This window comes from Haematobia irritans, chromosome 2, assembly GCF_050003625.1.
Source record: "Haematobia irritans isolate KBUSLIRL chromosome 2, ASM5000362v1, whole genome shotgun sequence".
In the NCBI taxonomy this organism is placed as follows: domain Eukaryota; kingdom Metazoa; phylum Arthropoda; class Insecta; order Diptera; family Muscidae; genus Haematobia; species Haematobia irritans.
In genome coordinates this window covers 97,671,619-97,693,003 of record NC_134398.1, presented here as the reverse complement: position 1 = coordinate 97,693,003, position 21,385 = coordinate 97,671,619, and the positions used below count along the sequence as shown (strand labels likewise).

General features: G+C 32.2%; 1 protein-coding gene across 1 annotated transcript in view; it reads left to right on the top strand.

The window, feature by feature from the left end:
* Positions 1-3,517, top strand: part of LOC142225848 (facilitated trehalose transporter Tret1) — a 37,264-nt gene extending 33,747 nt beyond the window's left edge. Inside the window, exons 5-6 of the mRNA XM_075295670.1 lie at positions 2,649-2,714; positions 2,781-3,517. Coding sequence (XP_075151785.1) covers positions 2,649-2,714; positions 2,781-2,966 — 252 coding nt within the window. The 3' untranslated portion in view covers positions 2,967-3,517. The remainder of the gene's footprint in view (positions 1-2,648; positions 2,715-2,780) is intronic.
* Positions 3,518-21,385: the final 17,868 nt, after the last annotated feature.

Sequence of the window (21,385 nt, the reverse complement as noted above, 5' to 3'; positions counted from 1 at the left end):
AAGAAGCAATTACTAACTACCGACAAGTAACTGCATCCAACGTACGAATAAAAATATTTCCTTTATTGTATATGATATACATAGTTTTGTGTAATATAATAATAATTTTTTGAAATAAAATACTGGTGGTTATAGAAAATTGACTTGCTTTGTACGAAAAATTTCTTAGTTGTATACAGGCTTGATGTACCTTTGATTCCTCAATTTCTCTACTTTTTTGAAAATTATACTAACAAACAGTTTATTTCAAACAATTTCTTAATACAGCTTTCCCAAAAAAATGTTCATTTTTCCGGATAGCAGGAATATTTTGAATGAGTTTAAGTATATTCTTCCCACAGCATAGTAATAATGAACTAAAATACGACGCAATACATGAATTTATAAGAAATCATGAACTTATCTAGATGAAAACAATCTTTGGCGCCAAATCATAGTCATCCTTACTATGGGTTAGTTAATTTTTCATAAAAAATAGTAAACTTTTTTTCGGTGTACTTTGTATGAAGTAATTTTAACGCAGAATGTTTCTATACTATTCTTAAAAACTTCTTCATAAAATTCGTGAAATTTGAAGAAAGTTTCGTTAAAAGTACGAACTTTTTACGAAGAAAAGTAATATAGAATATTTCGTAGACGTTTCGTATATTCGTAAAATTTACAAAATGAATGAAAATTTCGTTGTTTTAATGAAGAATATTTAATGAAGAATTTTTCGTATAATTAACGAAGAGAATTCCTTCGGTGAAATTTATTCGAATGTTATACTGCAAATACTTATTTAGAACAAAAAAATAAAGTCAACAAGCAATCATGAACATTTACGTTTTAAGTACTCCTTCATGTTGGACTTTTAGCCTCATTGTGTTGTGTTGATCTTTAGCTTTTCTTTATACTCTCCCGGTCTTTCTTTTTAAACACATATATGTTTATGAGCAATTTCTAACACACATATTATATTTAAAAAAAATTTATGTCCCAAACATAATATGTTCTAACATATTAACATATATGTGGCAAACATATTATGCTAGTTTATCAACATTATATGCTTGCACTTAAAAACAATGTGCTAAAAATTTTAGTTCAAAACATATATACACCAAAACAAACTAAAATACTGGAAAATGCTTGTAATAAATTATAGTAAAAATCTTTTTTATATTTTTAATGAATAATTTTAACTTTTTTGGTTTCAAATAGGTTAAAAACAGAGTAAAAATTAATAAAATGATACAAATTGCAAAAATATTGTTGAAAAAATGCAATATCCGGTCTAGAAAAATTGCGAAAAATTATGTAAATATTTATTTAGCAAAATATCAGTGCAACGTTCGACATCCTTTCTATGAAAAGATGTACGTTCTACATCTTTACACACTTTCTGCAATTTCTTTACTTCGTGAAACAAAGTATTTGAAAATAGTTTACTGGTAATTTTAAAGAAACAGTAAAAACATTAATACATATCGGATTTTCAAAAAATAGTTATTTTAACTACACACAAAAAAATTTTTTTCTGATTCAATCACGAAATTAATTGATCCAATAATTTTTAATTGAAATGTCTTCAATCACAGAAATGATAGTATCAATTAAACAATTAATTGAAGTTCAATTAAAAAGTTAATTGATCCAATTAAAAAATTAAGTGATACTATTATTTTTGTGATTGATTTTTGTTTCAATTATTCAATTTGATGAATCAATTAAATTTTTAATTGAATATTTTTTAAAACTGAATTGAAATTTGAATTGGAAAAATTTTCGTGAAATTTTTTTGTGTGTACCTAATATATATTTTTTAACTTGGTAGGAGTACATAAATCTCATGGTGTAGTAAATTTTATTTAAAATGCAATACTCGTACTATACATGTAAGAAAAAATTTGACTTAATTTAGCATTATTCGTTATGTGTATGGACTAAATAGGTGACACCGGGTCACACATCTAACGAATTCTCATTATGAATTTAGTTTTCAAACGCTACTCAATTCAAGAGCTTTGATATTTTTGCAGAAAATTATTGTAAAAATAATATCCTTAAGGCAGATGTCATGTTTCCGAACGGCATTTGTTTATCAGTACAATATGTCTTTGGAATACATTACCGAACAATACACAAAGCATCAGCTACCCCTTTATTAAAAAAAAACGAATACTTCAATTATATCGGCATTAATTTTCATTCACTTGTCTTTAGTTAAACAATATCATATTAATTTTAAAACATCTTTACTTTTCTAAATTATTACTATTTTTAAAGATTTATTTCCTTACTTTTTTATAAATAATGTAATTATTGTAGCCCTAGTTAAGATGGATCTTATTTGAACTACTGATATCTGCACTATAATTATTGGGAAATCCCCAATGTTCCGAAATTCGGAATAGCACATCGCAAAATTTTCATTTGGCCATATTTTCTTAACTTTGAATCTTACTAACTGAAATCTTGGTAATGTAGTTCTCGTTAATTAGAATTTTTAGTTAAAATGTATTGGAGCCCGAGAGTATCTCTATTTTTCAGTTAAAAGCAAAATAATTTCTTGCTGTGTAGAAATATATAAATAAATAAAAATAAATTATGTTGTTATTGAAGCTTTAAATATACAGAACATAAAAATTCACTTCTCTTTGTTTCAGAACCGTGGCATAACACTTAGCTTACTCCATTTTTTGGCATGGTTAACAGTTTTCATTTTGATCAAGGTGAGTTCCTGACTGTACCCCATATTACATCAATGTTAAACATAAATATCCTCTATATATTTCTAGTATTACACGGCAATAGCGGCCCAAATATCATTGTCAGGAATACTCAATATATTTACCATTGGATGTGTCGCCGTTACGATGTACTCCTTATTTTTTTTCAATGATATTTTGACAACGAAGGAATTCGAAGATAAAACGAATATTCAATCATTGTCCAATGGACATTTTTCTAATCTACACCTTTAAAATGAAGTGACTGCAATATAACCGCGTAAATTGCTCAATATTGTAACATACGAATCCAAATTTTACTTAGCATGGAGACGCATTTCTCTGATATAAAGTTTTTTCCTTGTCAAAAATTCGATCAACTTTTCAAATCAAATTGGGAAAATTTTGTTTGACTAAGGTCCACTTGGCTTTAATAATTCTTAATAATTTCTCAAAACTAATGAAAACGTCTTTAAATTTGTTGACTTTTTGCATCTTGACTACAAAGCAAAAAAGACTTTTTTACTTGGAACAAAGCATAATTTCTAGTCCTAATTTGGAAATTTAAGATGTCATTAACATGACTTTAAGGGGCTCTTATAGCACATGACGAAAAAAAAACAACTTTGTTTCCAAGAATCAAGTACGCAAAACTTAAATTTGAAAAACCAATACCATTAGTGTAAAGGCAAAATCTTTAGAACGGGACCTTTTTTTCCAGTGTACAATACTCCTTTTGTTCTAATCATTTCCTATCTTTAATAACACACTACAAGAATAAAATGGCTACAAAAAAGCACATCAAATATTCATTGATTTCTGTATTCGAATTATTAAAGTATTACTTTTAGTTGATTAAGAAACTTTGTATAAGCAAATTAATTCGAAAAAATATTTTTGTTTTTTATTAAGATAATTTTGAGAAATATATGCGAAAAGGCTTGCAGATGTAAACATTGGTGACACCGGTGCCTGAAAGAGACGGTCCGCATATTTTCAATGGGGCCAACCATTAGCGTAGCTAAACAATTTTCCTAGGGGGGGGGGGGGGGTGGTTATAGCCCCCTAGCAAAAAATTTAAGACTGTACTTATAGGTTCAATTAATGTTTTATTTCATAAAAATTAATAAAAAACCAGACATCAAAATAACTAGACAATTAACTTATAATAAAGTTACTAAAAGTATTTCCACTTTTTCCCAGCAAACAATTGGGAGTTGTTCAAAGGCATAACTTTAAAAGCCCTTCCAAAAATGTCCTCACAAAGAAGTTATCGTTCACTTATCGTTCTCATAGGAGGACCCAAAGCGTTCAGCTGGACTGTAAGAAATTCCCATTTCGCTTCAACAGATTCTTTGCTGCCACCAAAGACTGGAGCACCCCTTGCGAGGCTGTGGTTGCTTTCCATAAACTCGATTAGACATTGCAGCTGCTGGGTCGATGATTTTTTTGCACTAAATGAGTTAACAAAATTGGTATTTAGCGTTGATCTACTTAAAAAATATGTTTTTATACTTACATTTTACCTTCGCTATTTTTTGTGTCCATTTATTCTAACAATTTACACACAACGAAAGGTCTTTACCAAGTGAGTGGTTTTTACATTTCAGTTCGACAAAATGCGAACGAATCGAGTTAGAGAAACCCAAATTTAGAGCTTACGTTACGTCTTCGTTCGCATTGACTTTCGTTTAGACACCCCTTAGAGAAACCAAAATCAGCTGTTTTTCGTTTTGTATGCGAACGAAGACGAGAATTCGGATAGCAGAAATATGCTGTAAATATTAAATTTATTCCACTGCCGCGGTCATAAATCCGATCCGGTTTCCTCTCGAAACCACGAAATTGCTATGCACTAAACAACAATCTTACAGCCTATTTCTGATGACCGAACGAAAGCAATTGCGAACGAACGGTAGTCACTCACTTTCGTCTAGATTTGGGTTTCTCTAACTTCCTTTCGTTCGTTCGCATGGCTTACGTTACTGTCAAATGCTAGCATTACCAGATCTCAATTATTTCAATGTCCTGAAAAAGGCCCATACATTTTAAAAATGATTTTCCATAAAATTCAATCTGGCGTCGCCGTTCATTTGGCAAACATTTCCCGCTTTTGATATTTGGTTTAGCTCAATAATTTGTTTTTAACAAATTAGCCCGCGTAGAGAGATAAGGATTTGTATTTCCATATTTCTACAATAATTACAGTTCAGTTGTCCTTTTAATGAGTGCTTCATTCGAAATGTTTGCTGGTGTTAGACTTTCCCTTAAACGGTCTCCATGGCGGTTATAAAGAAAAATTAGATCGATATAATTAACTTTTATCACATATTTACAAATAAAAGCTTTAATCAATTTATCAATTATTAAGTTTTTCCTATTTATAAATGCCTTTTTCCACAAAACGAAAGGTCTTAACTAGAGGTCTGCACAATTCCATTTGTAAATGCAGAGTACACGTGTACTTGCTAAATGAGTACATCTATTTGAGAGAGTCGCAAAACAATTGGTACACATTTTAATGAACACCAAAAGACACGAGTAACTTCTTGTTGCTACTCTGATGTCTTCACTACCAACAAACACATATTCCTCTTTCTCTCTTATTGAAGTGTACTCGGAGTGATCACGTCACGTATGTTGCGAGAACAAAACTTCATAGAGTACTCCATGTACCACGTGCAATTTCAGAAATACAAGAAAACATAATACTCTCCATAATATATGTTTTCGGATTGATATAAAGAACGGCAAACGTTAAGGTAAGTGTGTGACATACATAAATATATGAAATATGTGACATACATACATATCTATGATTAATAATAATGGAAAGTTTTGCTTCGAACATAGCTGAGAAATACTTTTGGTACCACGTGAAGTGAAGAGAATCCATGTTGTACTTTTGCTCAAGTACTTACATTTTTATTGTTCCTTTTTTTCGGAACACATATTGTTTCGGATAAGTACTTGGTGGTATTTGACAAGCAAGTGTTCTCTTCACTTCAGTACTTGCGCTCTGAGAGAAAGATAGTGTATGTACTATATTCGACAGCGAATTGCATACATATAGTGAAAAGTTATTCGATGCAGACCTCTAGTCTTTACCAAGTGAGTGGTTTTGACATTTCAGTTCGTCAAAATGCGAACGAATCGAGTTAGAGAAACCCAATTTTAGAGCTTACGTTACGTCTTCGTTCGCATTGACTTTCGTTTCGATTTTCGTTTTCAGCTGTTTTTCGTTTTGTATGCGAACGAAGACTAGAATTCGGATAGCAGAAATGGGCTGTTACAATAAGAAACAAAAACAAGTATATACAGCAGTAAGTTCGGCCAGAATATTTACAATTTCAGGCAAATCGGAAAAATAACACGCAAAAAAATAATTCTTTCCTCCCAAACGAAATTTTAGACAAACAAAGTTCGTTTCTCATTTGCTTTTCGCTGTAAGGAAGTGTATTTGGAAGAAAAGTATATACTTTTTGTGATAAACGTTTATTCTTTTCCAGGATGTAAAAACAATTTCATAAAGACTAGCTCAAAAAAAAAAAAACATTATTTTCTTGCTAATTGCATTGTCCCTCACATCTTTCTCACATCCACGAGGATTTTTAGTTCTTAACACCTTTTCCTGTAATACAAACAATGTAGAAGAAATTATACGATTTTATAAATTTTTAAAATTTTTTTTACCTTTCGCCTGGACGGAGAATCGAACCGCGGACCATGCACATTGTAAGCCAACACACTAACCACTGAGCTATGTACCTGTTATGGTCATCAATAGATAAATATCCATATAAGTTATATTTATATAGCATAGCTTGCGGCGCCCACGAACCGAATAAACAAAGTTTATTTACCGGAAAAAACATTTAGTTTGGCACCGTGGAGCAGTGGTAGCTACGTCCGACTCTCATGCCAAGGGTCGTGGGTTCGATCCCTGCTTCGGCCAAAGTTTTTTTTTTTGCTTTTGTTTTTTTTTACATATATTCCAGATATATTCGGAAGATTCCGAAAAAATGTTCAACATTACATTGTACTATATTAAATTTTGAACTGTAAAATGTGTCTTATTAAAGACCTAAAGTCAGAAAAGAACAGTGTTTGATATAAACGAAATGGACTGTGTTGTTATTTCAAAAATAACTTTTTTTATTGAAAAAATAAAAATTTTGTAACAAACGAATTTTTTTGGTGATAAAAGTTTAAAATTTTCGAAGCAATTCAAAAAACTCTAACAAAAGAAAAACGTTTTCGCTACACGTTTTCCAAACGTTTTTTTTCTTTGCGTGTACGGTTTCTAGAAACCCAAGGAGTTAAATCGGGAGATCGTTCATATGGGGGATATACTAAAATATGGACCGATACTCACCGTTTTCGACACACCTCTTTATGGCACGAAAATACCTCTAGATTTCCAATTTCAGGCAAATTGGATAAAAACTACGGCTTCTAGAAGCCCAAGACCCCAAATCGGGAGGTCGGTTTATATGGGGACCATACCAAAACATGGACCGATACTCACATTTTTGGCACACCTCTGTATGTTCCGAAAATACCCCTAGATTTCCAATTTCAGGCAAATTGGATAAAAACTACGGCTTCTATAAGCCCAAGAAGTAAAATCGGGAGATCGGTCTATATGGGGGCTATACCAAAACATGGACCGATACTCACCATTTTCAGCACACCTCTTTATGGTCCTAAAATACCCCTAGATTTCTAATTCCAGTCAAATTGGATAAAAACTATGGTTTATATAAGCCCAAGAAGTAAAATCGGGAGATCAGTCTATATGGGGGCTATTCCAAAACATGGACCGATACTCACCATTTTTGGCACACCTCTTTATGGTACTAAAATATCTCGAGATTTCTAATTTCAGGCAAATTGGATAAAAACTACGCTTTCTATAAGTCCAAGACCCCAAATCGGGAGGTCGGTTTATATGGGGACTATATCAAAACCTGGACCGATATAGCCCATCTTCAAACTTGACCTGCCTGCAGACAAAGTTTGTGCAAAATTTCAGCACGATTGCTGCATTATTGAAGACTGTAGCGTGATTACAACAGACAGGCAGACAGACGGACATGGTTATATCGTCTTAGAATTTCTTCCTGATCAAGAATATATATGTATACTTTATATAGTCGGAAATCGATATCTCGATGTGTTACAAACGGAATGACAAACTTATTATACCTCCGTCACCATTCTATGGTGGTGGGTATAAAAATTCTCACTAAAGGAAATGAATAAAAAAATATTTTACTGCCTGTTCGTGGAATCTTCGTTCGTCTCGAGACGATTTTGGTTCTATGAACGGGCAGTTAGTCCTTTTATTATTAATAGGCTCCAATGGAAAACGGTATTCACATTTCACAATTGCTTACCTTCAATAAACGTAGATTGTTTTCCATTTTTACAATACCACAAAACACAAACACAGGTATTTCCAAATACGTTCTGCCATATATTTTTCAGACATTTACCGCTTGGCCATTTGTTGTTGCACACTTTATTTACTTCAACCCTTTGCTATGATTTGTTATTGCGCCAAACATCAATCACAAGGGTGATTGGTAATGGAAAATTTTTCAATCACGTTTGTAATGGATAATTGTTTCCGAATTGATTAACAAATTAATTGAATAAATTACTATTTTAATTGGAAACGTAACAAATATCAATTATTTTTAATCGCCTTTTATTCGAATTTGATTAAATAATTAATTGAATCAATTAACATATTAATTCAATCCGTTTCCAAATTCAATTAAGTGTTTAATTGATAAAATTTCGGTAATAATTTTTTGTGTGTACGTGGTGTTAAGATATGGTCACTCATAACCATGCCAAAATTGATCCATATCAAACAAAAATTGGTCCATAGCAGCTCATAATTGTATATAGCCCCATATTTCACTTCTGGCTCTCTAATTACCACGCAACAGTTCGGTTCGTATTTATTTATAGACTCCCCTATATACCGATGAAGAACTGAATTATATACGTTTTAATCGGATTTTGTGTTTAATATATATGGACTAACCTACAATTTAGAAGACGATATCAAGTAGTTTTAATATACCTTGCCATCGGCAAGTATTTGTTATTAGTTAACTTATAATTACAAATTTTAAGCTAACATAAAGGCCTTAATCTAATAAATACAATAACAGTGCTAGATCTTATCTTTTAAAATGTACATATTACTATATGTTACTACCCAGCAAGAACTAGGTAATCACATCTCATAACAATTGGCATTACCAGGAGTAAAGCTGTCATTACACGTTGCATTACAGTGCTGTGAGTTATAATGAAAATAATACATACTTCTCTGTAATTTTCGAATTGGTATTCTCAAATATTTATGCAGTTGTTGACTTAATAAAATAGAATAAATGTTGGTACCGTTAGGTATGTTATAATTATTCATATAATTGAGCATTTACTTATGTTAAAATCTCAAAAAGAATATGTAATGTAACTGTAATTCTGAAGATTTTTCCGTTAAGAAATTTTTATCACAAATATTTCATAATAATTGTGTTTTAAATTAATGAAATTACCATATTCTGTTTTAAGTAAATGCTTTATTATACCTCATTCACATTACACCTCCAAATTCTAACTGCAATTAGATTTAAACTGTCATTTGCCTTATAAAAAGGGATTTAAAATCCACTTTTAGCAGATTTTGAGCCTAGTGTGAATGGGCTATTGGGTATGTTATAACGTAATTCACGAATCCAACTCACTTAAACAACCTTCATTTATTTCTATTTGATGCTTAGTACTAAGTTCGTTTCGAGTTCGAATATCTTCATATATCTCCGACCCAGGGATGTTAACTTATTTATGGGAAATAATATACCTGCCTATTTTTTCGTGTGAAAAATCCAGTTTTGTATAAACGTGTGTTTGAAAAGATTTCGCATTTATTCCGCGCTAACGTTGTTTATATGGAGTATAACAGTTTTTCGTGCGAAAACGTGATCTTAGTACTAGGCTTTACATGTGAAATTAAATTGCGTGCACTGAAAACACAGTGAACCCTTTTCCATTGCAAAATGAACTAAACAGTAATAATTTTGACCATGATATAGCCCTTAAGATTTTTTCAACTTGTCTAGTTTATAATTCTCTTAAATTTTAGTTCATCTATAACATAGTATTTTAGTTCGTTCTTACAACACCATAAGAATTATATACCCCTACCAAGTTAAAAAGTCAGTATTATTTTGGTTTACTTGCTTATTTTTTAGGAAACACGATACTAAAAATTGGTTAACAGTCTCTTTAAAATGTTGGCGACTAAACTATTTTTAAATCAATCATTCCACAGTACAGATAAATTAAATAATTAAAGGAACAACAAACCGTTTTGCTATAATAAAAATTTCATACATTAAAATTAATCTTTCTTTAAGCAAAAGTACTTTATTATAAAAACTTATGATGAAAGTTCTTATTACAATGTTTTTTTGTGAGTAAAAATTATTACCACGTGGAACAGAGAGTAGTTCATTTGAACTCGCTGTTTGGACATTTTGACTTATCCTTTTTTTATTCATCGTAGGTAATTTTTCAGATATCTTGCTGGAAAAAAATGGAAGCAATAATGAAAATTGTTAAAAATTAACACCATGTAATGAAATATATTTTTTAATTCTTAATTTTAGCTTGTAACATACCATATTTGGGGGCATTTTATCAAATGGTGTAAGGAATTCAACTTTTCTTTGGAAAACGTATCTCATAAAATTTGTACCTGAAACAATTAGAGAAATAATGAAGTATTCTATATATACTCATAAAACGGTGTTGTTATCGATGTGAAGGATATAATAAAATAAATATTCTAGTTGAAAGAAAGCCAAAGTTTTAATATAAAACTTACCAATTCTCTATTAAATTGTACGCTGAGGGGAAATATAAAAAGTTGTCCAAATTTATTTGGGTTACTCTGAAATTAAATATTTATTTTTTACATTAAATAAAATTATTAAATAGGTTTCTAAAAAATCTAATGAAAAAAATAATAATATGCATACATCATTCGTCAAAATGACGACAAGTAATTTCATTTTCGATTTAAAATGCATTTTAGTCTATTGGGAAATGGTAAATTTAAGTTATACTAATTCGACCGTTTTATGAATTTTTGTTTTATACTAATAAAACCAAATTGAATAAGAAAATAAATTCAAGTTTGGTTCACTTTTTCGCTCACGATGAAAATTATAGCGTTTTGAAATGAGCCGTAGTCAAAATGACGAAGGATGACGTTAATGTACAAAAAATAAGGATGACTGTCCAGGGTTAAAAAAAAAGTTAAAGAATCCCCACCAATTCACTATTAAATTACAAGCAAAGGAGTACTAAAATTTTTTCCAAATTTCTGAAATTAAATATTTGTTTTTTACATTAAAAATATTACATTGGTTTCCAAAAAATTTGATTAAAGAAATACTAAAATAAGATATTAAAACCTGTAATTTTGATGATAAAAAGGTTATAAAAACGTAAATAATCTAGTTGAAAGAAAGCCAATTTTTAAAAGAAAACTTACCAATTCTCTATTTTTTAAATTTGTTCGAACCCATCTGGAGTTGCTCTGAAATTAAATATTGCTTTTACAACAAAGAAAAACATTAAACTGGTTTCCAAAAATATTAATTAACAAATAATAATATACATAAAAAATACTCTTTTTAAAAGAAAGCCATATTTAAAAAATATCAATTTATGACTAAACTATACGCAGAGATATAACAACATTTTTCCAAATTCATCTGGAATTGAATATTAATTTTTTACATAGAATAATAAAAATTGCAATACACTTTCAATTTCAACATATTTTCCTAAATATTCTTAATAACTTTTTTTCTAAACTACCGATGAATTATTAATAACTTTCATTTAAAAGGTTTAATAAACAAACACCAATATATGTCTCAAAAATCCAAAATATTCCATGCCTTTATATTCCCTTTTCCCTTGTTGCATACCTGCTTAAAATATGCAACAGCCCACGCCAACTATACAACTGAAGCATGCCAAACAAAACCAAGCAAAGCCAAAACATTCCTACAACAACTACCATCCTACCATCCGCGAATAACAAACACACACACACAAACCACTAAATGAACAAAAAAAAATACAACCCCACGCTCATGTATACACAACAAAACTCAAGTAACATCATCTTTACATTAATCGCATTCCACTATGCCGATAAAGATCTCTGTACTATGCATTAGTTCATCGCATCTGCTGACAATTTACTCTAAGAATAATACTCGTAAAGGCACACCAGTTTATGAACGATGAAACGTTTAACTTAAAATTTGCAAAATTTTCATGAAATGTTATGTACCATTTTTGACGAAAATGTCTATAAATTTAATTACATGTGAACTAAAAATATTTCATTGGGTAATTTTCTACCAACAATTATTAACTATAGGAATTGGCAGTAAGAAATTGCTCCCCACTTTCAAGTTCATTTTTCGTAAAAAAAATATTTTCTCATACAAAAAAATCTTATAGTAAATTGCACTTATTATTCAGAAAGTACTTTACATTTCACAAGTAGTTTTATAACATGACAAACGAATTTTTAACTACCAATTAAAAATTTTTTTAAGGAAATTTCCGTCGTATTTTGTAGGCCATGAACTAAACGATTGCTACTTAAATTTGTAAAATTCCCTTTCGAGTAGTTAATTTTCGTTGAAGATACGAAAAATGAACTAAAATTCTGGAAAATTCTTGTAATAAATTATTGTAAAAATCTTCTTAAATTTACGAGACACTTTCTGTGTGTAATCTTATTGTTATGTTTGTACGAGGGCAGTTCGGAATCTTCTTAGCCTAGCACAAAAAGCGCGGTATAAACAGAAAAAAGTTAACAGCCGTATTCATAAAAAGTTAATTGACGTTTATAAACGATTGATAAACTATTTCGTGAAAGATAGCATTCATAAACGATTAATAGCTTACCAAACCTTTCACAAGTCTTTGGTAAATTGTAAAAATTTATTGTAGGATGTATAAAATTGCAAAATGCTTTTTTTGGGCAATACCTATTAATTTATCGCTGTTTTATGCTATTTTGTATATCATTATATGCCAATGGGTATAAAATGGGCAATCTTTTCTTATAAAAACCATATTTTGATGCCATTTTTCAAAATACTAATCCAAATAAGAGAACTGCAGAAATAGACGTATAAAATTCATACCTACCAATATTATGTAAATTTAACGTCATCTTAAACTTCCTTTTGTTACTTTAATGAAAAATGCGTCGAAAATTAGATCGAGAAATTAAACAGATGAATTCCATTAGATTAGTGATGTGTTTTTAATAACAATAGACTTTATATTCGAATACAATCCGGTTCGATTAATACTAATATTGATACTAACATATTGACTAATTATAAAATGGTTGTATATTGTGAGTAATGCATTCTGTATAAATTAATTTAGCCTGGAAAATTAAGTTTCGCCACAAAACCATTAAAATGTTGAGACTTTATTTTTATTAAGATCAACCGGTTATAATTCCATCTTCATTACTACGATGAAAATGACCAGATGTAACGACATGTGTTGCTACCTGATCACTACACGGTTGAAAAAGACTGTTTTTCATATGTTTGGCTATAAACATTATATGTTTGGAACACAAATTTTTAAACACAATATTTTTGAGTGCAAGCATATAATGTTCATAAACTAGCATAACATGTTTGGGACATATATGTTAATATGTTAGAACATATTATGTTTGGGACATAAAATGTTTGTAAATATAATATGCTTGAATGCAAACATATATTAATTTAGAAATAGCCTATAAACATATATGTGTTTAGTAGCTTGGAGCTCTATTTAACAGGGAGCGATATTGAATTAAGTTGGTGGTTGGTGCTTGTTATTACAAAATTAACATTTTATTTTTCCTTGGGCAATTGATCAGCTGCTTCTTTAATCCTTACAAACTGTGTGGTCCGCTGTTCGAATCCCCGTCCGGCAAAAGGTAAAATTAAAATAAAAAAAATCATAAAATTGAATAATTTCTTCTACAATGTTTGTATTACAGAAAAAGGTGCTAAGAACTAAAAAATCTCGTGGAAGTGAGAAAGATGTCGGGGAATATACAATTGGGCAGAAACAAAATTTTGAGCATTCAGGTCGAAAACCTATGTTGTTAGCACCTATATTACCTGTTTATTTTCATAATTCATTATGATTGTAAATATATAAATAAATAAGTACAATTTTAAGCACAATATTGTTTGGGAGAATTTTTTTTATTCATATAATATTTTTGGGTGCAAAATGCTTCCAAACATATTATATGTTCACATAATAACATATTGTTTTTTGGAAGACAACATTATTGAATTTGGATGCAAAAATACAAAATGTTTGGAAATTGACTACCCAAACATATATTGTTTAGACCAATATGCTTTCAAACATATTATATATTGGAAGAGATCAAACATATAAATGTTTGGGCAATAGCCAAAAATGTATATGCTTGAAGCAAAATATGTTTGGGAGTATATGTTACAGAAGCGATTTTTTGTGAGCGTGTAAAAACGCATGATAACTATAATAGTGTTATAAATGATTAATGAATACCCATTTTTATATAAGGCTTATATAATAAAAAGAGCGTGATAGCTATCACTGGTTTAGAGTGCACGTTAATGATTTTTTATGAATAAGGCCGTAAGTGTTTTGGAAATTTCCATCTCTATTATGAACACGTGTTTTGTTTCGATCTGGCAACTCCTTTGTATAGAAACAAAAAAGACGCATCCGCAATTTTTTTACAATGGAAAAATTAGAAATGCGTGCTGTCATTAAATATTTACATAAAAAAGGTTTATCGGGACAAGAAATTCATAATGATATGGTGAATGTGTTAGGTGAAAGTGCTCCTTCATATGCAACAGTAAAAAATTGGGTTGCTGAATTTAACCGTGGTCGTACAAGCATTGTATATGAACCACGTAGTGGACGTCCAAAAATAGCAACAACAACAGAAATTGTAGTCAAAGTGCGTGAAATTGCTAATATCATGGGCATCTCAAATGATCGAGTCAATTTAATTTTGAAGAGCTACAGATGAAAAAGCTTTCTGCAAGATGGGTGCCGCATTTGTTAACACTCGTTCAAAAACACATAAGAATGAACAATTCTCAAGCTTGTTTGGACGTTTTAAGCGAAATAAAATGGATTTTAAGCGTCGTTTCATAACTGTTGGTGAGACATGGATCCACCACCATACTCCAGAGACAAAAGAACAATCCAAACAATGGACTGAATCTGGAGGAAGTGTCCCAAAGAAGGCAAAAACAATTCAATCGGCTGGTAAGGTTATGGCAACGGTTTTTAGGGACTTCAAAGGTATTTTATTGATTGACTATCTGCAAAAGGGTAAAACAATAAATTCAGAGTACTATTGCAACCTTTTGGATCAATTAAATGTACAAATTCGAGAAAAACATCCTGGCTTACAACACAAAAAATAATTTTTCATCAAGACAACGCACCAGCGCACAATGAATTAAAGTACGAGTTGCTTGACCACCCACATTATTCTCCTGATTTAGCTCCCAGTGACTTTAACTTGTTGCCAAATCTGAAAAAATCTTTGCTGGCAAGCGTTTTACCTCAAATGAAGATGCAATTACAGTTGTGGGATCCACCGTGGTGCAATGGTTAGCATGCCCGCCAAGGTCGTGGGTTCGATTCCTGCTTCGACCGAACACCAAAAAGTTTTTCAGCGGTGGATTATCCCACCTCAGTAATGCTGGTGACATTTCTGAGGGTTTCAAAGCTTCTCTAAGTGGTTTCACTGCAATGTGGAACGCCGTCCGGACTCGGCTATAAAAAGGAGGTTCTTGTCATTGAGCTTAACATGGAATCGGGCAGCACTCCGTGATAAGAGAGAAGTTCACCAATGTGGTATCACAATGGACTGAATAGTTTAAGTGAGCCCGATACATCGGGCTGCCACCTAACATAACCTAACCTACAGTTGTAAACCACTATTTGGAAGACCTTGACGAAAACTATTTTAATCAAGGGATAGAATTGCTAGAAAAGCGTTAGACTAAGTGTATTGAAGTTTCAGGAGATTATATTGAAAAATAAAAATATTTTTAAAAAAAACTAACTATTCTCTTTCATTGATAGGCTAAGAAGTTTCCGAACCGCCCTCGTAGTCTGCTGCATAAATATTGACTCGTGTTAGTTAGTTTTTCAATGTTGCAGCCAGTCGAATACCAGATGTCAAAGGGATAACATCGTCACATTGAGTGCTGTTTACTTTGATGGCAAAAACCTTCTCTCATAATTTGTAACACAAAAACAATAAAGAATACTGAATTCATAACATTGCGTTTGCATATTTAATACTGGCGACGAGAATGGGATGCAAAATCAATCAAACGCAATAGACAACAGAGCAATGAAAATAAGTGCTAACGAAAAGAAAAACATAGACGTCATGTAGGAGAACGTTGCATCGAGCATTGGCAAATACATAAAAAAATCGTACATAGAAACCGTTGGATTTTTTTGTATGTTGATGGCAGATGAAAGCATAATAAGAAAAGAAGTACAAATCGGCGGGTGAGTGTTAAACAAAAGGAGACAATTGTCAACACAAATCAATCAATAACCTCGGGTGAACGCGAGTCACGTATAACAATGGCTGGAGTTGGAAATCTAGAACTATTTGATTTGGTGCAGCCAACTAAATGGACGACTTATATAGAAAGATTTAACTTATGTCTGCTTGCCAATGATGTTAAGGATGAAGAGAGAAAAAACGCAGCATTTCTAACACTAGCTGTATCGGCTATGTACGATCTTTTAACATCATTGGCATCTCCGAAACAGGTCAGTGCTTTGAGTTTAGCAGAAATTAACAACATTCTCACGTCATATTTATCTCCTCCCACATCGGAAATTGCTGCGTTTTACCATTTTCACAAGCGAGATCAGCAACCAGATGAATCGGTCAGCATCTACATGGCCGCATTGCGTTATATTGCCATTGACTGTAACTTTGGCGCTGCTTTAGCATGTCAAGCGACCGATTTGTTTGCGTCATGAGGGATGAGGCTTTACAAAAAAGTATGTTAGCAGAAAATGAATTAACTCTTCAAAAGATCGTGCATTATCAAGCGAAGCAGCCGCCATCAGTGCTATGTCAATGAGAAATCAGTCAGAATTTATTTATGATGTCAAACTAGCTCGATCCAATCACTCAAATAGTATCGACAGCACCGTTTGTGGTGGATGTGGTAGCAAACATGCGCGAAGACAATGTCCATTCCGAGAAGCAGTCTGTTATAAGTGTGGTCGGAAGGGCCATATACAGCGGGTACGTCGCGCAGCTAATGTTTAACCATCGTCAAGGTCTTCTGGGAAATTTAAACGTTTCGAAGCTTCACCCGCAGAATCAGTGAACCGCATTATCCCACTTGGGGAGGGGAAAAAGAAGGCATCCATGATTATTAACGGTCATATATGCAAGATTGAGGTAGACTCTGGTTCGCCAGTGACAAATATGTCAGAATCAACATTTAATGATGTCTGGCCAAACAGAAAACCGTTTCTGTCAAAATGCGAGGACTAAAACGACTATCAGAATAATCATATTCCAGTAAAGGGTGTCATGGATGTCCATGTGTGCTACCATAGTCGTGAAATTGACAACTTACCACTTATTATCGCAAATGTGAGAGACACTAACCTCATAGGAGGTAATTGGTTTGATGCTTTGGGTATACAATTAACTGGAGTATATTCCGTTGGAAGTGGTGATTGTATCAGAACAATTGTAAATAAATATAATCACCTGTTTTCATCAGAACTTGGATGTTATACAGGACTACCAGAATCTTTAAACGTAGATTCATCAGTTTCAACTGTGCGGCTGCCTCCACGTCAAATTCCGTTTGCGATCAAAGCATTGGAATTAAATCGTTTATGTACTCAGGGTATATTGGAGCCAGTCCAATATTCCGAATGGGTTACTCCAATCGTGCCCGTAGTAAAGAAAGATGGATCAATCCGAATATGTGGAGACTACAAATCCACATTAAATAAGGCTATTAAACCACATTCGATTCAAATTCCAGCCGCCTCAACACTATTGGCGTCAATTGAAGGTGGTTCAATTTTTGCGAAAATCGACTTAGCACAGGCTTATCTTGTCGACGATGATCAGTCCGCGTTACTGCAAACTCTAATAACCCATAAAGGTGCATTTAAAGTAAATAGTTTGGCATAGCTTCAGCTCCTGGTTATTATCAAAGCTGTATAGAAAACATTGTGCAAAATCTTGAAGGCGTTCTCCCATACTTCGACGATATCGTCGTACTGGGAAAATCTAAAAACGAGTTGGGTCACAGATTGGAGGAAGTATTTTCTCGTTTGGACAAGGCTGGACTTCGCTTGAGAAAAGTAAATGTCATTTTGGTGTGTCATCCGTGGAATTTTTAGGTTTCATCTGCAGAAAAAGTAAAGGCAATTAAAAATGCCCCTGTTCCTAATGATAAAAAGCAGCTACAATCATTCTTAGGACTTTTAAATTTGTATCATGCTTTTTTACAACACAAACCGACTATTGATGAGCCTCTACACCGACTGCTAGACAAAAATGTACATTTTACTTGGAATAGAAGTCACGCGTGTGCCTTCAACACATTAAAACAGATTATAACTTCGGATGATATACTAATTCATTACAGCCACGAACCACCATTAGTTTTGTCGTGTGATGCAGAGGTTATATTGATGGAATTATCAGCTAAATCAATTATCAGCCCGCAGCAAAATACAAAAATCCAATGAACTTTATCCATATTTTTGTCGCCGCAATGAGTTATCTACTAATGAGGGAGTAATTGTGTGGGGAAATCGTGCAGTGATTCCAAGTGTATTCCAACAATCAATATTGAGCGCTTTACATGCACCACATCCCGGAATAGTTAAGATGAAGGCCATCGCACGTAGTTATGTGTTCTGGCCCAATATTGATGAAGCAATTGAACGTATAGTTAAAAGCTGTATATCATGTCAACAGCAACGAACAAGCTAAAGTAACAACACATCACTGGGAGTCAGCAAACGTGCGTGGTCACGTCTGCATATTGACTTTGCTAGACCTTTCCAAAGCAAAACATTTTTCTTAGTGGTCGACTCCTATTCTAAATGGTTAGAAGTAATAGTAGTTAGTTGGACATCGTCCAATGTTTAAGACAATTATTCGCTACCCATGGAATTCCTGATGAATTGATATGGGACAATGGGGCAGCCTTTACGTCCGAAGAGTTTAAAAACTTTATTGAGAATAACTTGATTCATCATATTCGTTCTGCTCCATTCCATCCAGCTACGAATGGCCAAGCAGAGCGCATGGTACAGAGCAAAAAAAAAACTATCCGAAAAAAACTATCGACGGAAAAGTGAACGTAGACCTTAGTCTAAATCCGCAGCAGATTGGAAAACGAAAGCAATTCCGATGTTTTCGAATCGGAAGATACGATGGAACAATTTCTGAACTTGAAAACAATTCTGAACTTGAAAACATGTCCGTGGAAGACAACACTGTTACGCCGCAGATAACTTCAAACACTGAAGAAACAACAACGCCACGAAGATTTAATCGTAACAGGAGAGAACCAGAATATTATAGGTTAGGGCTGCCACCTAACCTATCCTATGCCTGGGGAGAAGTACTTTCCACCCAGGATATGCGTATGTAAATATAAGCCGGAGTGATGCCAATTAATAAGTGACTATTAATTTTTTAAATAGGATTACCTACAAGATTATCGAGTAATGAGAGTTTTAATTAGATAATAATTAGGTAGATAATAAATAGATCAAATGGCCTATTATCTGGAATTTTGAAAAATGTTGGCTGGATTTAAAAAAAATGGATTTCGTAAATCCCCAAATATGAGGAATAAAACCATTTATTAAACTATTTAAATAAATAATAAAAACACAACAAAACATGTATAATTCAGTCTTTTAATAAACATAAATAAAACAAAGTAAATTTAATTAAATTTAAAAAAAATGAGAACATATTTTTAATTCTTTTCTTACAAACTAAATTTAAAAAAAAATGAAAAAAATGCAGTTCTTATAGATAATACACATCGCACCTATTAAATAAAAGGGTAGTCACGCTAATTTTTTTTTATTTTATTTAATGTAGTAAAAAAGTATTAACTCTGAAGAAAAGAAAAGAAGCATAACGGAATTTTTTAATGAAAAAAGGGAGAATTGTACAGTATGTATCGTTTTTTAATGAAAAGTTAAAATTTCAAAATTTTGTGTTACTACGCTTTCTCTCTCTGGGTGTAATTGAGTGCTCGTTAAAAGTAATTAACACTCAAAAATCACCCTATTGAGAATGAAAAAGATAAATTATTAAACGTATTGTCTTTTCTATAGAAATATTATTTCAAAAGTGTATTTAGCTGGAAATATTATTGAATAGCTTGTAACTGGACATGACATAGAAAATCCCTAGTAATAATACAAATTGCTTTAAATATACCTCTACAAATTTGTACTTTTGAGGAAATTAATAATGATTCGTTTATTATCATTAGATGGGTTAGAAAGGAACAACATTAGATCTTTTCCATCAAAAAATATATTCCTGGCTGCTCTAGTGTCATTGATACAATATGTGTTGAAGGCTCGTAACATCGATGAGTGGGCAATTACATGAAGGTAGATCAGTGATTTTCAATAGTTGACCATGCGTAATTAATTTGACCAAGTCTCAATCTTATTATTTTGGTGAGGTCTTTCTATTAAAACCATTGTAATGTTGACTTGCATAATTATTTATTGTTAGTTTGTTTGATTTTTCTAGTGTACTGTCGGAATTTATATGCGAATTGGTTATATATTGTAGTATATCTCTACACTGGTAGAAAAAATGCGGTATGTGGCCATTACCGTTTGGTATTAATAAATTGATTCACGTTATCTTTTAATTTTGGTACCACTTTGTATCAAATCATTTACTTCCGGTATTATTGTGGTATTAACTATCACAACGCCGTAACACATGATAACATATGTAGACGTTGCGAGCAATTGTAATTAGTCGCCTTGGTAGTTTAGTTTTTTTTCATGCGGCTTGTAAATAACCTGCATTGCACATTGAAGGAAACAGAAACAAGTCAAGCTCGTTTTTAGCAATTATACAGGCTAGATTTACACCATTACCAGTATACTGCAATAGTTCGAACCCCGGAGTACTAAATTCACATATTTTGTTTCTATAAACATACGGTTCTTGAGTAAGAACTATATCTATTTCTCCTTTCATCAGGAGAACTTTTAAGGCAGCACAAGCAGCCTTACAATGGTGAAGATTTATCTGGAGGATCCGTAGGACCATCGAGATTTCCAACAACCTTCTCATCAGCCGTTTCAATCGCGTCATAAAGAATGTCCTCTTCAGAGATCTCGGTGACTCTCGCAATAAGCATAGGTTCAACTTTGGGGAGGTTTGAGGCAGTAGAAACCTCCTCACGCATACGGTGTCTATCCATGTCTGCATCTTTGGTATCTCCCTCGTCTTC